This window comes from Carassius gibelio, chromosome A19, assembly GCF_023724105.1.
Source record: "Carassius gibelio isolate Cgi1373 ecotype wild population from Czech Republic chromosome A19, carGib1.2-hapl.c, whole genome shotgun sequence".
Classification (NCBI taxonomy): Eukaryota; Metazoa; Chordata; class Actinopteri; order Cypriniformes; family Cyprinidae; genus Carassius; species Carassius gibelio.
This window is the reverse complement of record NC_068389.1, coordinates 12,052,866-12,071,827: the sequence shown is the minus strand read 5'-3', so window position 1 is coordinate 12,071,827 and position 18,962 is coordinate 12,052,866. Positions and strand designations below refer to the sequence as shown.

General features: G+C 35.8%; 1 protein-coding gene across 2 annotated transcripts; it reads right to left on the bottom strand.

Moving 5' to 3' along the window:
* Positions 1-1,912: 1,912 nt before the first annotated feature.
* On the bottom strand, positions 1,913-18,903 carry LOC127935703 (type 2 phosphatidylinositol 4,5-bisphosphate 4-phosphatase). Of its 2 annotated transcripts, XM_052533798.1 has the most exons (8): positions 18,633-18,903; positions 11,717-11,865; positions 10,172-10,278; positions 9,380-9,503; positions 8,950-9,048; positions 8,071-8,123; positions 6,466-6,556; positions 1,913-3,622 (listed from the first exon to the last, which is right to left on the bottom strand). In XM_052533798.1, exons 1-8 carry the CDS (start codon positions 18,736-18,738, stop codon positions 3,479-3,481), a joined length of 873 nt encoding a protein of 290 aa, XP_052389758.1. In that variant the 5' UTR covers positions 18,739-18,903; the 3' UTR covers positions 1,913-3,478. The 2 variants fall into 2 exon arrangements, with proteins under 2 accessions (XP_052389758.1, XP_052389759.1); XM_052533799.1 differs by lacking the exon at positions 8,950-9,048 and having other exon boundaries at positions 18,633-18,892.
* Positions 18,904-18,962: the final 59 nt, after the last annotated feature.

Genomic DNA, 18,962 nt, shown 5'->3' with positions numbered 1-18,962 from the left:
CTACAATTATCATCTTATGTTTTGGAGGTGGTATCAAGTGGTTAATAAAGTTTCTAAGCAGATGTACTGGCTTCTATTTCATTTAATCACTCCTGGGATTTTCTGGAGATGGCAACAGCATACACTCTCAGAAAAAAAGGTACAAAAGCTGTCACTGGGCAGTACCTTTTCAAAAGGCACACCTTTGTACCTAAAGAGTCCATATTTGTCCCTAAAAGGTACCGCTCCAGTGACAGCTTTTGTACCTTTTTTTCTAGGAGTGTATGTATCTTCTTGGTGCACTGATTGTGCCAGACTATTTCCCAGAGCCAGGTGACTCACTGAGTGCTGCGGCCATCGCTCAAGAATCAACACTGCCATCCAGTGGATTTCATGATCTCAAGCTCCAGAAACTGCTCATATTGACAAAGCATCAATTAATCAAAGCTTAGCTAGTTTTCTGTAAATATACAGTGTGGTCCAGTAATCAGAAGAATTCTATTCAAAATGTTTCAAATATTTAATCAGTGCAATTATGTAAGCTGAAATGCTTAACTGAAAACTTTGGACCTTTTGAACTTTTATTTTGAAGGCCTCTCTCTTACATCTTTAAACCCAAATCATAATGAAACAATTTCATTACTTGAAATAACATTATTTTTTATTTTACTAATAATTTTTTTTATTTACCAAGGTCACACAACTCATTTAGTTTTGGTTAAGCACCTCAGAGTAAAACTAAAAATGTAAAAAAATAAAAAAATAAAAAAACATATTAAGAAAACAAAATAAATTAAACCTCAAGCACACAACAAAATCACTACACCTTTAAAATGAAAACAGCCCTATATTTAAAATTAAACTTTTATCTAATTCAAAATATTAAAAAAACATATATCAATGATACTAAAATACCACTTCCCAAACCTAAAATAAAAATAATAGTTATTGATAATTTAACTATTATATTACTATTAACTATTATATTATAATTTCATTAAATGTTATAATTACAGGTGCATCTCAGTAAATTAGAATATCGTGGAAAAGTTCATTTGTTTCAGTAATTCCACTCATATTAACCATATTCTATGAGATCATATTTGATGAGATGAATTGGTGGGTTTTTGTTAAATGTGTTCCAAATTCATCACAATTAAAAGAACCAAAGACTTAAACTACTTTAGTCTGTGTGCACTGAATTTATTTAATACTCAGGTTTAACAATTTGAGTTGAAATACTGAAATAAATGAACTTTTCCATGACATTCTAAATTATTGAGATGCACCTATATATAATTAAAATGAGGTCCATTATGATTAATTGCATTGACACATTATGCCAGTTAATTAAATTCCTGCCCCCTCTCTAATTCTTGTCACTATAGGAAACAAAACATTTAAATTCTAAAGTACAGAATGACTTTCATTACTGTTTTGCATTAATAAGAATGAAAGGTAAGTAATGAGACAGTATATTAACCAGAATATGAAGGACACTGTCCTGAAAATAATGACACAAAGCCAAAATCATCTTACAAGCTTCCTGTTCTTCCTGTTGTGTGAATATCAAGCCACTTGCGGGCCGCTGTTGTCTGTGGCCACAGGTGACGTTCACTCTAATGACAGTCTGACCTTTGAGAGACGGTGTGCTGTTGGCTTCTCACTAAGTTTTGTCATGTGCCTTCATTAAACAGACACACAGAGCATTCCTGGATCTTTCATTAACAAGCCTGTGTGACAGTAGAGACAAGAATATTCTCATCAAACATACTAATGATGCAACTTGTTACAAAGCAAAGCGCGCCTTATTTGTCCAAATGACACATTGTGCCAAATTAAAGAGGCTTTTGTGAAATGCAAAATAACATATTTGCAATAAAAATAGACAGTTTAAATCAAGCTGGCACAAAGCATCACACCGTCAAAGGGCAAAGAATATTTTAGCATTTTATTGAGAAATTATTGTTTTAAAAAGACCCAAGCCATATTCCAACTTGAACTACAGACTTTGTGTGCTCAGTTTCCTATGTACAAGGACTCCACTGACTTGTCACATTCAGAACAAGTTTAGATAGTATAGTAATCTCCATTTGTCTTGACAAAATACAGAACTACTGTAAATGTAAGCTACAGCAATACTAGCAAGGTTGTGGCAGGTTGTGGATTTAGGCGGGTAGCAGTGGGGCGTTCACATTCTACACACAGTGCCCCGTCAGTGACAGACTAATAAAACACAATTTCTGAGTACAAAAGAATCCAAATAAAATCATGCGTTTCCCATTCACCACGTGTCAATATTACTGATGAGTGAGTAAAACTGAAGAAATATTTCAGGTTCAGTTTAAGTTAAGATCAATTACACAGCATTTGTGGCCACAAAATAAATATTTTATACTTATATTTTATTCTTTAAACCAAAAACTAAGGTTACAGTAAGGCTCTTAGAATGGAAGTGACTGGGGCCAATTTTCAGATTATTTAAAAATATAAACGTGAAGCTTATAATTGTAAAAATGCATTTACAATAATTCTTCTATACATCTGCCAAACTGTTTTAGTTGTTTAGGCAAATTAGTGAGTGAACTGACATATAGCAATGTATGGAGCTTCAAACTCGGAATTTGTGCTCTGCATTTAACCCATTCACGTGCACACACACAACAGTGAGTAGTAAATGAACACACACACACACACACACACACACGGTTCTGTGTCTTGCTCAAGGGTCTCACCTCAGTCGTGCCATTGAAGGTGGAAGAAAGCACTGGTCAAAATTATTTTTGTGTTATTCAGTCAATATCATGCCAATATCAAGTGCTGTCTAATCAGCTTAACTTGTATTGAACCCAGAAGTTTGTTTTAGAGGTCCGGTGTCTGTGAACATGCAGTTTTTCTTTTAAAGCCACAAAAAAAGCATGATTATTGCTGACAGTGAGTTTGAGCAGCCAAAAGGGTTTGAAAATACTGCTAAATTTCATCCGAGGGAGACGGATACTAAACAAGAAAAATGTTGGCACGGCATTTAAAGAACAGTTAAATATATCTGAACGTGACAGATAGTGCCATCATGGGTGCTGGCAGGCTCTCTGAACACATGACATCTCTCAGCTCCTAACAGCTGTAGTGACTAGCAGCAACACAACAGAAGAATTGCATAAAATCGTAGTGCAATGGACAAATTGTTCATCTCTTTTGGTCAAGTTGTTAACAAAATGCAGTACATAAAATATGTTTGTAATCCACCCACCATGACAAATCCAAGAGGTGTACCATGAACGGATTATTTGTATTATTTTTTTGAATCACCGATTTCACCTTAATAGCTCAAGGCATCATAACGTGGGTTCAAATCAGTTACATCAGAGCTAATCAATAACTCAATCTGAAACATAGTATCTAGTATCTAAACCCCCTGGATTCTTATGTTCTTGTAACAGTTAACCTGTTCAAATTAAGAGAAATCAAACACTAAGGACTTGAAGGACGGAGGCTTTGTCTACGCAAAGGTGTTTTCTGGATAGCTGACTTTAATCACTCCCCAGTAGCAGGCTCGTACCAGACAGATGAGGCCCAGGAGATACGCGAAGGCCCAGGACACGTAAGTAGCATGGTAACGCCTGGCGAAGTCCTGAGTGCCCACCTAAGAGGAAAAACACCAGGGATGTGCGATGAGCTCACAAACTTAGTTTAATAGTTTATATCCAAAGTCCAAACTTAACAACTGCAAAGTGCTAATTTAAGTGTTTCTTGTTAGTTGGAAGGTAACTTATTTTAGGAACTGCAATATAATATATGTTTCAAATCAAATTGTGAGAATGCTCATCTGACCCTAATGTGACACGAATTATAAGCATGACGGAAATAAAACTGTTATTAAAGGGTTAGTTCACCCAAAAATGAAAAGGATGTCATTAATGTCACCTTCATGTCGTTCCAAACCCGTGAGACCTCTGTTCATCTTCGGGACACAGTTTAATATATTTTAGATTTAGTCCGAGAGCTCTCAGTCCCTCCATTGAAAGTGTGTGTACGGTATACTGTCCATGTCCAGAAAGATAAGAAAAACATCATCAAAGTAGTCCATGTGACATCAGAGGGTCAGTTAGAATTTTTTGAAGCATCGAAAATACATTTTGGTCCAAAAATAGAAAAAACTATGACTTTTTTCAGCATTGTCTTCTCTTCTGTGTCTGTTGTGTGAGAGAGTTCAAAACACTGCAGTCTCTGATATCCGGTTCGCGAACGAATCATTCGATGTAACCGGATCTTTTTCAACCAGTTCACCAAATCGAACTGAATCGTTTAAAACAGTTCACATCTCCAATACGAATTAATCCACAAATGACTTAAGCTGTTAACTTTTTTAATGTGGCTGACACTCCCTCGGAGTTAAAACAAACCAATATCCCGGAGTAATTAATTTACTCAAACAGTACACAGACTGAACTGCTGTGAAGAGGGAACTGAAGATGAACACCGAGCCGAGCCAGATAACGAACAACAGACCGACTCCTTCTCGAGTCAAGAACCGGTTGCATCGGTTTCCAGGTCACCAGTAGTGATGGGAAGTTCAGTTCTTTTCCGCGAACCGGTTCTTCCGGACAGTTCAATTCAATAAACCGGTTGAAGAAAACATTTCACCGGTTCTTTTGCGCTCGACGTAATGACATCATTTGAAATGATTGCCCTTAATTTAAGCCTTCAGTTTACTCGCGCTCATTACACTAGCACAGAATCAGTTCAGAATCAATCACCAAAAGAATCAGTTCAGTTCAGATGCTCTGTGTGTCGGTTTGCTTCACACTGAATCACAAATGCGCAGTAAACGGTTCTTGACTCGTGAACGAGTCAATCATTCATTCGTTATCTGGCTCGGCTCGGTGTTCATCTTCAGTTCCCTCTTCACAGCAGTTCAGTCAGTGTACTGTTTGAGTAAATTAATTACTCCGGGATATTGGTTTGTTTGAGTGAGTGTCAGCCACATTAAAAAAGTTAACAGCTTAAGTAATTTGTGGATTAATGATTATTGGAGACGCGAACCGTTTAAAATGATTCAGTTCGATTTGGTGAACTGGTTCAAAAAGATCCGGTTACATCGAATGATTCATTCGCGAACCGGATATCACTAAACTGCTGTGTTTTGAACTCTCCTCACACAGACACGGAAGAGAAGACAATGCTGAATAAAGTCATAGATTTTGCTATTTTTGGACCAAAATGTATTTTCGATGCTTCAAAAAATTCTAACTGACCCTTTGATGTCACATGGACTACTTTGATGATGTTTTTCTTACCTTTCTGGACATGGACAGTATACCGTACACACAGCTTCAATAGAGGGACTGAGAGCTCTCGGACTAAAACAAAAATATCTTAAACTGTGTTCCGAAGATAAACGGAGGTCTTACGGGTTTGGAACAGCATGAGGGTGAGTTACTAATGACAGAATTTTCATTTTTCTGTGAATTAACCCTTTAAAGAAAACTGTGAATTAATTTCAGTAAAAATATATAAAATTTCCTAGTGTATCCAGGTGTTTAATGAAATAACTATGCCAAAGGTTTTTTTTGGGGGGGGGGGGGCATATAGTGACACTCCTTTGAAAAACACGTTTAGGACCAAAATCATGATGGGTCATCACATGACAGGGACAACTAACATGAATAAATCATTTAGAGTCTTTGACTTGGTATAACAAATAATATAATAAATGATGTTTATCTATTTTTTTATGTTTTCATTTTCATATTCAACTTTTGTTACATTAAATTATGGATGGCTGAGCTGAAGTTAAATGGAAAATATGATTTACCCTTTAGATATCGAAATATGATACAAAAAAGTATTGAAAAAATGTTGTCATATAGAAAAAAGAAATCGTATACATTGGTTAAAATGTTTTGCATTTATACTGTTATACTACAAAATAAATAAATACATTTCCAAAATAGTTCCCATTGTCACAAAAATGTAACATCAATAAATATACACATATATCTAAATATACACACATTTGCATACTTAAATATACATACATGTTCAAGTTTGGGGTTAGTAAGAGATTTTTTATGTTTTTGAAAGAAGTCTCTTATGCTCACTAAGGCTGCATTTATTTGACCAAACTACAGTAAGTAAAAAAAAATAAAGTCATATAAAATACTATTACAATTTTAAAATGTAATTTATTCCTGTGATGCAAAGCTGAATTTTCAGCATTATTCCTCCAGTCTTCAGTGTTACATGATCCTTCACAAATCATTCTGATATGCTGATTTGCTGCTCAAGAAACATTTCTTATTATTATCGATGTTAAAAACTACTGTGCTCCTTAATATTTATGTGAAAGCCATGATGCAATTTATTTATTTCAATTTTTTTGCTGGATAAAGGTATACATTTCTTAAAAAAAAATAAAAAATTACTGAACCCAAAATTTTGAGCAAAAATTGTTATGACTATGACTATGAACTAAATAATACTCACTGTTAAACCGACACCGATGAAAATGCAGATCATTCCTACTGTAATGTAGGCACAGCAGCGCCTTCTGGGTAGAGCACTGCCTACAGAGGATCTGAAGACAAACACAGCACACATGTTTAGAACTAGTGCTGCTTTAAACTGACCACAACGTTTTAAACTGACCACATACCTAATGTGGCTATTTTAGTGGGCTGTTTCAGCCCCTCAATGCAGACATACAATGGTTTTATAGCAGGAATTAGTCAGTGCTTGGCTTGCAACCCTACATATGAAAAGAAGAGTTTCATGGCTACTACACAGAGTTACAAATATCCAAACTAGGCTGAAAGTAAGCTACAGTACACTGAAAAAGGTTAAATGTCCGTGCCATTTATTTAAAGTGCACTTTTATATTGGTCTAACTAAAATTATGGTTTAAACCTGTTTGGTTCAGTTCTCTAGAAGCAAATAACAAACAAATTTTGTTGAACAATTTTGTTTAAATAGCATTTTTTCATCAGAATATTTTTGTGCAGATCACATACTGAATATTGCTTTACTGACTGCAGATAATGTTGTCGGTTTTCTTAATTTTTTTAGTACATACCAAAAAAAAAGATGCATCATTTAAAAATACACCATTTTATTCAAAGCAAATAAACTAATTTAAATACTAAGAAATGCTTAGTGAAAATTCTACTTTCATAAGCGAATTTAGCTTCTGTTTATGGTGAAACTAAGTTGTAAAAATCCAATAGAATATTATTCTGACCTACATCAAGTGCTATTTTGGCTTATGTCTAAAGAAAATATACTGATTAATTATATTCTAATAAATCATCTTCTTCCTTTGTTTGAATGTTTTTGTCTTTGGAAAATAAATGTTTTGAAGACTTTGTAAGGACTTAAGCTAAATATAATAGGAGAAAAGCTAATAAAATGGGCTTAACATATTAGTATTTGAGTAGTACATGGTCCAAAGTACAGTGTAAAAGGCCTTTCAGATGTAAGATCGATCTCACTTGGTCCAGCAGCGAGCTCTCGGCCGGCAGCCCTACAAATTCTTCTAGTCAAAAAAGAACTTCATCACTGAGTCACATGGTCTGCTCTTTTTCCTGTTTGAGGGTCATTAAGTCTCATTATGCCTCTTCACATGCCTCTCATGTGATGGGATTTGTAAACATTCTTCTGGAATCACAACGATAGCTTAAGGTGCTAAATTTCTCTCCTTCTCTGCCTCTTCAAATCCTCTGCGTTCAAGTAGAAATCTGTGACTGGCTTTGGGAGACTCTCAGCTCCATTCATGTGTGCTGCAACATCTGTTGTCATAAGTCTCCCTCGCAGCGTCACTAGTGTGCAAGACTCATGTTTCAGTATGTCAGCAGGATACGCTCGGCAGACTGGCATCACATTGCCACCCTCTCTATCTGGAACTCACCAGGGTTTATTTACTTTCACTTCTCCACACTGGTCAGTACAAACTAAAGCCTGACCTCCGGTTAGTAAGGCACATCACACTTTGAGATTTATGACATTCCTCCTGAGAACAGCACATCACTGGTGGAGTATTGCCACAGACATCACATTTTTGACAAACAGATATTATGACAAATGACGGCAACTCACATTTTTTTGCAATGCGGGCACTTGGCCAGTGTATTGAACCGTAGCTCCATCCACTGCAAAAACAAGGAGAGTTAAGCAGGAGGTTATTTCTACAGTAAGCAAATATACAGCATGGCAAAGAAGCACAAATCATTTGAAAACCTACAGCAAACTTGATTCCAGCAGTGCAAAACGTTCCAATATTAGTTTAAATGGCTGCTGAGAAATGATTCAAATATCTAGAAAATCTTTTGGTGATGATTTCAGTGAGTACATTGACATGTACAAGGGAATATATTAGGATAATTAGTGGATTTAACTCTGTACAGTGGTAAAAAGCATTACAACATTTTCTTTAAGATTATAACAGATGATCTCACAAAAAACATGGAAACCATTTTTTTTCTTCTTTTGCTGCATCTTCCCTACGTAGGCCACAAAGAGTTATGATCATTTGAGTCACAGGGCTCCAGACAAAAATATACAACTAAAATGAAACATCTAGGAGCCAAATGGCTTTTTTAAATTGACAAATTACAGAATTGCTTAGTACAGATGATTAACTGAGTTTATAGCGTCTTTAGTTCTTGACAGTCAGTGGATGAAAGGAAGATTCATTTTAAATTTCATAAGAACTGGTTCATTTGCTCATGGACATCATGTCTTGCTATGGATTATTGAAGAAATTTGGATACATTTTTCTATATTTTAAATTATTGTCAAAATAAATGAATCAATAAATAAATATATATATATATATATATATATATGTAATACATTAAAATGTTTGCTTATTTCTCAGTCACATTTGCAAACATTTTAATCACAGTCTGGAGCCCTGGAATCATGAGAATCATTCGGTCAGTTCCACCAACTGAGAAGGGGGCAGCACATTAGGACCTTGAAAAGATCAGCGGGGCCGCGAATAGCCAGGCCTGAGGAAGACTGGGAGCACTCATCATCATCATCATCATCATCATCATCATCATCATCGCTGCCCTACACAGCAGGGGCATCACAGGACACTAAGAACACGTGCACTAGAAAACCTGTACATCACATGTACACTACCCTGCAAAAGTTAAGGCAGTAAGATTTTCTTGAAAGAAGAAAATTAATGCTGTTATTCCGCAAGAATGCATTAAACTGAAAATGACAGTAAAGACATTTGTGATATTACAAATAATGTTGCTGTTTTCAAAAGTCTCAAACTCCTGAAAGCTAGTGCAAATGCATTAACAGATCTCCTCTGCTTTGCACATACTGACACTGGAAGAAACATTACTGTAGGTCAAAGTGGAAATATTAATATAAAGATGTGAGACCGTACAAGGAATGTGTTGCCGCAGTGGCCGCAGACCACACGCATGCCCTCGGGCTGGACGGGCAGAGCTGGCTGGGCGGGCTGCTCCTCTGGGATCACCATCACAGGACTCAGGTTGATGATCCGTCTGCTGGAGACCCATCAAAACAATCTCAGTTTTTCACTATCTGCATGTGTTTATTAACCCTATGAAGTCTGTATCTTATTTGAGAACCCTAACCCTTATCCTTAAATGATTATCAATATGATCAAAACTTTGCAGAAAAAAACAGTTGTACACAGTGCCTTCCGTCATCTGATTAAAAGTTTTAAGGCTTTTTAGTATAAACTGAATGTTTTTTCTTCCTCAAGCATGAGAATCTTTGCTAAAATATTCATTTCTTTAAAGACAAACCTTACTGACACCATTTACACTGTATCATACTCTATGAGCCAAAAAAGCCTGATGTATTAAATTTGATACATGCAGACTTTAAAGGTTCAATCAGCTTTTTCACTTCAAATATTTAATTCCTCTGACTATTATTTTATGTCACGCTTTACAAAGTGTTTTTTTGTTGTTTTTTACAGTGATTTGTCACAATTCTCACAGCTGTTCTTTCACTAATAATAATTCTACAGTATAAATCGCTCAGACTGCTTTGTAAAAGCATATTAAACGTTTCAACATAGTACTAAGTGCAAACTCAAAGCAGCACTGCTTGTTTGAGCGTTTATGGTAATGCACATCCGCAGTAATATACTGTTGCAGATCCCATAACACATACTAGCTATCTGAAGTGTGTCTTTAACACTTACCAGTTGGGCCGAGGGCATCCTATCCTCCTAGACGTGTCTTTACAGATTAGCAGGCAGTTGCAAGGACATCTAACATACTTCTTTCCTGTTGGTGGATTTTTTATAGGCTGTTAAAAAAAAAACAGATACATCATGTTTCAGACAGGACCACGCAAATATGCAAGATAACAGAAATCTATTGCCAGACATAATATAATGCATTAATATAATAAATCTCCCTTACGATTTTGAATTTGCACAAATGCTCTTGTTTAAGAATTCTTCTGTAAGAAACCAACAACTGCTTTTTTGTGAATCGGGTGACTCTGCAGGTCAGATTAAGCATCCGTTGTTCGTGTGAAGTGTTTCTCATGCAGACAATTGAATTAGACTGTAATTCATCCCTAGAGCACACAGCACTCACAGGTATGTATGCACATGGATCCTTCATCCCAAACACAATTACTTCCAGGGTCTATGAGGCTGTGAGCTCTGTATTATGGACTAAATGTAACCATTATTCACTAATAAACTTCACCTCCAATAAAGCTTGTGTCTAGCCCGCATTCTTGTCCAGATTGAAAACTTGTGTAATCAACAGCTGTCGTAATCTTTAAATCTGGATATGAAAGCAGCAAAGACATGAGCAGAGGGGAAATGCCACAAACAAGTCAAGATGAGACTTATTAAAGCAGAGTTTAGTTGTTTATGGTTGTCAACCTATGCCATAACCTGCTGGATATATTAACTGCTATGCAATGTGTGCAAAAATCAGCTATACTTTACAGCTATGAACATGACTCAATCAATAGGAATTTAAAGCTGTAACAATCTGTTTTAGAGTCTGTCTTCAAACTTTGTTTCTAAATTAGGTGTATTATAATGTGAAACTTAATTCGCTAACATTCATTTTTTGTTTGTTTTGCATCCGTCAAGTTCCACATAGAAAGATAAATGGGATGAAGATCAGTTCATCAGTCCTATTCAAAAAAGGTCAGTAAGATTTTTTATGTTTTTGAAACAAGTCTCATGTTCACCAAGACTGCATTTATTTGCTAAAAATACAGTAAAAATGGCATAACCGTGAAATATTATTACAATTTAAAACTGTTAACTTTTTGAAAATACTTTAAAATGTTTATTCCTGCGATGGAAAAGCTGAATTTTTAGCAGCCGTTACATTTCTTTCAAGATCCTTTGATAGAAAGAATAGAAAGATCAAAAGAATAGAATTTATTTTAGTCATTTTTGATCTATTTAGTGCACCCTTGCTAAATAAAAGTATAATTTCTTTGAAAAAAAAAAAAAAAATTCTTACCAACCCCAATCCTTTGAACAATATAGTGTACATTCCATTATTAAAGTATTTAATTTACTGGATTATCCACAAATAGGCATTACCACATGGTTCTTTAACATTTTCTTCATACCACCATAGTAAAAACATTTTACCATATAAGTATGCATTAACTTATATATTGTCCAGCCCTGGTATTGTACTGGTTTGTCAGATGAAGGACTAAAGCTGTGCATGTCTAAGCTGAAGCTGCAGCTGGGGTCTCTTACCGTGGCCTCATTGCAGATGGTGCACTTCACCACGTGCTGATGGAGCTTGCCATCCAGAGTTATAAGTGACTGGCACACTCGACAGTTAATGACAGGAACTCCTCTCGCATCTGGACTGGCAATGGCTGTGTAGGGTGGAGGTAATTCAGCTGCAGAGGGACAGAAACCAGCATTTTCATTTTCATAAGCTGAAGAAACCTTTTTCACTAGAACCGTTTGTGCATTAAAAAGGTTTACTCTTTATGTAATAAATCTATTATTATAGAGACTTAATGAATCGAGACAGCAATATTTTAATACCTCCTAATGAGGTCAGGTCTGCAGAGGAATTTTATGAAATCTGATTCTGAACCAATCAAGCAGAAGGTTTAATGTAATGCAACAAGTATAGTACATACACTAAACCAATATGAAACAGAACTGTGTGGAGCCACATAAAATTAAACAAGATGGGACACAAATCATAGTCTAGAATCAAAATGAGCTCCAAATTCATCTGTGATTTTTTACAGGTGAACTTCCCTCTCTAAAACATCCTGATGTCTAAAGCTGTTAAAGATTAAGCATCAATTGTTCATTCTCCAAAGAAACTTTTAGTCAACAGTTCTCAAACGAACCAATTGTTTTGTTAAAGCCAGACAAGATAAACCCAGACAAGGTGATCAGGTTTTGCATCACCCTTAAGAGGTTTATTTTACAATAATGACCAGCTCAGTTCCATTACATACATGCATTATTCCACATTATTACAAGTCTATTTATCAAAATAAATGGCCATGAAGTATTAATTTGAATTCAAATTATTTCATTACTTGAGAAGAAAGGAGACCGCAGAACAATAATTGACCTGAAACTAGCACAGTTATGCACTAATTTGTTTTCCTGAGATAAAGGTCAGCAATTAAGCGGGTATTATAACAAAATATTTTACTTTGATTGACCAATCAAAATGAAGTACTCTAGAGAGCCATGTAATAAGCAATGATAATCAGTAATTTTCCTGAATCATAAAACCTCAGAAATGAATCAAACACTGCAGCTGCGTCCAGACAGGCCTTCTTGTCTTTAGAGCTAGAATCCACTAATAAATGTAGTATTTCTATTAGAAATGTGTCTCGCTTTCAGTCCCATTCAACAGACCCAAAAATGCAGATTTATTGTGTTTGGCAATTAGTGCATCCTACACACACTTTCCATTTCACAGAAGCTGGGGCCATCAGCCAAATCCCTGCACTCAGTCTGCACTTGTCTTCAGTATCAGTGAAATCCAGGCCCACCCACTGCTGATTCTCAGAGAAATCAAGACATGTTCCTCCTGGTGTCTGTCACTTCTCATTTTTGAAATCATGCTGGCCAACAACAGTCATATTGCACATATTGCAGCCATATTGAAAATGTGACACCACAGCAAAAGCAACTGACAGCAGCTCCGGCCTCATGACCTCCCTCAGCTGTCGGGGATCATCCATCTCTCTGTGCTTTTTATCATATGTAAGCTCAAATGTTGTTCAAATAAAAATAAAAAAATACCTTTATTAATCCCCTGAGGATTAAGTTCACATTGTTTTTATACTAAACCATAGTTAGAGAACAAGCTCTGAAATATATGTAACAATGGAAAGCTAAGTTGTGCAAAAAACTTGAAACTTTTTTTTTTTTTTTTTTTTTACATTTTACTCCAAATATTATCATATAACACTTTTATATTTTTAGCACTTTTTGTAATGTTTTTGAAATATGTTTTGTCTTGTGCTGCATTTGTTTGATCAGAAATATAGTAAAACTTAAAAATTATCAATGTTGAAACTGGTGCTGCTTAATATTATTCTGAAAATGTGACACATTTTGTTTTCAGGATCCTTTGATGAGTAGAGTTTTCAAAAGAGCAATATTTATTGAAATAGAAATCTTTAGCAACATTATAAATCTCTTAACTGTCTTGAATTGTCCGTCGTTCAGAAAGCAGTCAGGTGTAAAATGATTTGTGCAGACATAAGCTAATTTAGGTGTATTTGTGGCACAGTACCATCAAAAACAAATCTAATCCACTGCGTCCCACAGAAGTTCGGATGTCTGAGAAAATTAAGACTCATGTTCACTTTTACATCAAATACAAAACAAAAAGCTGCTCGAGCGCCGAGAAAATGGAAGACAGCATACCACTGGCTGAGGGTAGAAATATGCTAATACAGGACAGTCCATCAGCGGTCGTGGGCGGGGCTTGAGCAATATATTGTGCAATCTCATATTGTGCAGAAAATCAAAACAGCTTGATTAGTGAGAATGTTTAGGTTTTTTGGGGATTAAAAAAAATATATATTTTTTTATTTTCATTGTTGGGTGGTTGTGTCCACACACTGCAAGGACACATTTATATGCTTTTGTTTAGAATTTTTGTTTCTTTGTTTCTATGTTCTAGGAGAAACAAGCAGAAACAAGGATCAGAACTTGATGAAATCTTAACCTGTTTGAACCTACGTTCCCATGAGCACAAAGGCAGCTGTATCATAAACAAGTGCATCATCTACCGTGCCACTTAGATTTTTTTAAAGGTGAAGTGTATAATTTGTGCACCACTAACACCACCAAACCAAACTTCAAAAATGATCCAACAAACAGTCCACCCCAAACTCGCAGTCATGTATATTGTAGTAGGGGCTCATACTGACAGTTTATAAGATATCCTTCTGCCTCATACACTAATATAGCATATAGTGTCTCTCCAGGGGCAGATGAAAAGGACAGGTCTCATTTCTCTGACACCATCTCACACTGTTTGTAAGACGAGAGGCCTTTTCCCAAACCTGGAGCCTGCAGACAGCTGTTGTTGCAACTCCTTCTCTGTCTGCCTCATGTTTAATATCAGAGAGAGGTTGTGCACCCCATTTGTTGCAGAGGTTAGCATGCATTGACAACAGTGAATATGAGATTGTACAAAAGTCAGCAAATGTGTTCTAGTTTATCCCCTTTATACATAATCTGCCGTAGGGCTGGGCGATTTAACAATATTATTGTATATTGATGATGTCTTGCAAGCATTACAATGTTGATAATAAAATTCAGTTACAGATGAAAATCCCCAAATCAAGAATTAATATATATATATATATATATATATATATATATATATATATATATATATATATATATATATATATATATTTATTTAGCATAGTCCCATAGTTACCATGCACATATTTATTCACATGAAATTGCATGAATGAAATATTTTGTGGCCTTTGCTAGGAGCTAATTAATAGGGAAAAACAAATATATTATGGAATCACTTAATTTACTTAAGGCCAGGAATTACCCTATTATTTTACTTATCAATAATGTGATTTTATTTTTAATCCATTCTGCAAACACTTCTATAGCCACCATGTACTGTTTTCGGAGTTGCACACAAATCCAAAGCACGCACAGAGAGCCACCTCATAGATTATTTTTTGGACAAATATGCACAAAATTATGTCAAAATATCCCCATAAACACCGTTTTGTTACATTACTGGTTGAGAAAGAAAATGTGTGTGTAACAGCCTACATTGGACTCATGGATTGACATCAACCTACCCACTAAGGATGTTCATTTCTGTTTTAAATAACAAGAATGTTACATTACAAAAATGTACATTTAATTAGAATGAATAAGTGTCTATGAATCATTAAAAATAACATTTGTTTTCCAGGGGTTTCATTTTACATGAGCAAATACCAGCATAAACAACAGAACAGGATGATTTACATCACATACATGCTGCACAGGATTAATTTATATAGCATATATATAAGGAATAAAGATGCAGAATATATTCACTTAAAAAATTTACAGATTAACAAAATGAAAGAAAAAAAATTATGGCAAGTAGTAACCTATAGGCCTATGTTGTGTTTGTTTTTATTTTTGCATGCTCTCCTCACAAACAAGCTCAAGGAAAAGGAAACTTGAGATGACAGAAAGCCGTATCAGTTTTCTTTATTTTACAAAAACACAATGTTTTGTTTTAAGGAAATTAAAATTATCCTGAAATTTGTGTTCTCATGCAACAACATCAAAATTTAAAGAGAAACATTGGACCTTATGAAAAAATAGGCAAGACACGGTGCTATGTGACATCAACATGCATTTATCATTCTTACAATCACCACCAGAATGTCCACCTTCACAATGAACTGCTATTCTTTGTTCAAGTCAACAGTTGTCTTCACGAAACATTTCAATTTCAATTACTGGATAAGAGCAGTTTAGAAATTAACAACACTAACATAATAACAAAGCTAATGTTTTATATTTAGCACAAAGTAAGAAAAGAAAAACAAACCTTTATTTAAATTAAGCTTACTGAATTGCAGGCTAACTGATGTGTGTTTATGGTGCGTGCTGGCTATGTTGTCTCCGGCAGGGGCAGGGCGTGGCTCGAATAGACAATATTATCAGATATCGCATATTTATTAAGGTGATTATTAATAAAATATTTTGTACGTATCGCCCTGCCCTAATCTGCAGCTGTATTATTAATGTGCGAAACTGCATTATAATGCACTGATATTACAATTTAGGTTGATACTGATTTATGGATGTAAGCACTATTCTGTATCAAACACTACAATGTACAGTACAGTATGAAAAATAGAAATTCATGATCATGTGCACTGTTGTGAAAGAAAGGTGTGCAACGAGAGCATCATTGCAAAACTTCAGCACAATAATAGCTGTATTTCAATAATCTTTGCAAGCCAAAATGGTTATTGACAACAACATTTTATTAATCGCCCAGGCCTAAGGCAAAGTTGATCCAGTCCTCCAGCCCATCCCTAGCCTACAGCTACACCTTCATGAGTTTCAGTCAACTAATATTTGTTTATCTTGCGAGATCCTTGTAGAAATGATGTAACATCACCAGCGCAGAGAGCAATAGTCGGTCTGGTTTTCGCCTTGGAGGACTGTCACTGTTCACTATCACTAAAATAAAACCCATTCAGAGAATGTCAAGCAGACAAGGTCAAAAGTTCATTCTTATCCTTTATTCTACTCAGTCTAACAGCACAAAGCATTGTTAAAGAGCAGACGGTTACTTTCACAGTTCTACACTTAAAAGGTTTAATGCACACAGGTGTTTCCAATAAATCTTGCTTTGGCTTCCAAATGCAACTGCAAAATAACCATCAGTCTCAGGCAGCACACTAAGCAATGTTGTGCATAGACTCTAGTCCAGCTCAGCAGTCCACTCCTCCCCCCCAGGACAAATTAATCCCTCTCACAGACTCAGTGAGTGAAGGCTCGTGGTCAAAAAAAGTAATCCAGGGGTTTGAAATACTAGGTCAGATAACGCTAGTGTACATGAGCACACATAGTTTACACCGTCCAAATCACCTGATCATGGTACAGTAAAAAAAAAAAAAGCCATTATGAATGAGATAAAGTGTAAGCGGATCTTTACAGTAAAAACCTAAATCTTTTTCTGCTAATCAGTAAGTGCAATATGGGTAGATTTAGAAAAGCAAATATGAGCTGAAAGACTGTTAGTGTTTAGAAAGACAATTGGTCATTTTGAGATTAAAGGCTAGAAGTCTGAGAAAAGCAAGTACTTCCTTTGTTTTCAAATATTTCAATGAATTTTAAATATGTCTTGCATGTAAAAAAAAAAAAAAAAGAAGCTTGTTTAATTTACATCTCAGAAGTAAATAGTACTAGCTTATATCTCATATACTCTGTTAATTATATCTGCTTAGTGGGTCCATGTGGAAATCTGATGCCCATATTTCTTTGTGAATTTGTCCTAAATCAGTCTTTGGGGCTCTTCTTTATCTATTTATTTTAAAATCTTCAGTTCACAAGGCCCCTAATTTCCTTAGTTCACCTCACAAACTGGTTTTATTATTAAATTATCTTAAATTATTTTAAATCATTAAAAAAATTTAAAGAAATGTTTATAGTATGTAAAGTATACCATCAAATATGCTTCGCTTCCTATTCATACTTGTAAAAGGTGGACCTGTCTGTTCAATTTTTGCCATCCTCTCTTGGATTTGATGTCTCATTACAGCAAAGCAATCAAATACACAACAAATTATTCATGATTAGAGGAAATGAAAGTAAATGTCTAGAAATCGATCACTGAAAACGCCATATTGATTGACCACTGTATTGCCTGCATGTCTACGGTGGCTCTGCTAACAATCCCTGAGAAAAGCATTACGGTAACATTTTATTTTAAAGTCTCCTCATTACAGTGTAATTACACAAATAATTACTGGGTAACATTAAAAACATGCACTTACTATCGGGTTAGAATTAGTTGCTTCTAATTATTCACAACTGTTGCTTTTATAGTAAGTAGCTACATGCAATAAGAACATAAAACAAAATGTCACCAGCATTACTGAAGCAAACTAAGAATTGATCTAAAAACACCACTTCAAAAACAAAAACTGCACACTCTTCACAGTTTTTTCTGCTCACCAAATCTTTAATGAATTGCCATCTTTCCTTGTGTATGTTGTTTACTATTTGCAGTGCGTCTTATGTAGGAGTAAACAACTTTTTTGATGACTTCTGATGTTTAATATGCTTATAGAATCTGTATAATGTGGTCTGGGCCTATTTGATGATGGGGACTGGTCCAGATATCTATGAATGAAGCAAAACAACATCTCTAGCAAGCGAAATGTCAACTGCCTCATCTTAAATGCAGCGAGCAATATCAATAGGAATGAGGCAGCGATGGCAATATCAGGCAGATCGAGGCCCGTTCTTCTGGCACGACCATCTGAGCTGTTATTGCTTGTCGTCGTCTACAGACAATGTATCATATGAAATGGGCTGTAGGCTGCTACAGATCCCCGCTCGCCGCTACTATAACGTTACGCCCTAAATGATTCAGCACTCCTACTCAATCATATCACACATTTACCTCTCGGGCTCGAGTCCTGCAGGTACGGCGAAGCGGTGGGCGTGACATTCCCCGAGTTCGGTGCTGACAACAACGGGGATCGTTCATCCATACCATCGGAGGCCATCGTATCAGTAGATCAGCACGGAACAACAGGAGAGGGGCACTGAGACTCTGAGCTCAATGCAGGGCAGTGGAGAGGCGGAGTCAAAGACGTAAGCAGGAGGATGAGAAATCACTGCTGGACCGGACGGGATCTCCCTCCCTCCTTACCCCCTCCCATCTGGAGACACTGCCAGTAATGTTGCCCGCTAGTCTTTCCGCGAGTCTATTTATTTGACATTGTAAAGA

Bases quoted from the DNA above. Each gene is read 5' to 3' on its own strand.
- LOC127935703 (XM_052533798.1), bottom strand. From the start codon at position 18,738: ATGGCCTCCGATGGTATGGATGAACGATCCCCGTTGTTGTCAGCACCG. The intron at 10,279-11,716 runs GTAAGAGACCCC...TTTTTTTAACAG, and splicing joins CCATCTGCAATGAGGCCACG to CCTATAAAAAATCCACCAAC. The intron at 8,124-8,949 runs GTCCTAATGTGC...TTGTTTTTGCAG, and splicing joins GCCCCGCTGATCTTTTCAAG to TGGATGGAGCTACGGTTCAA.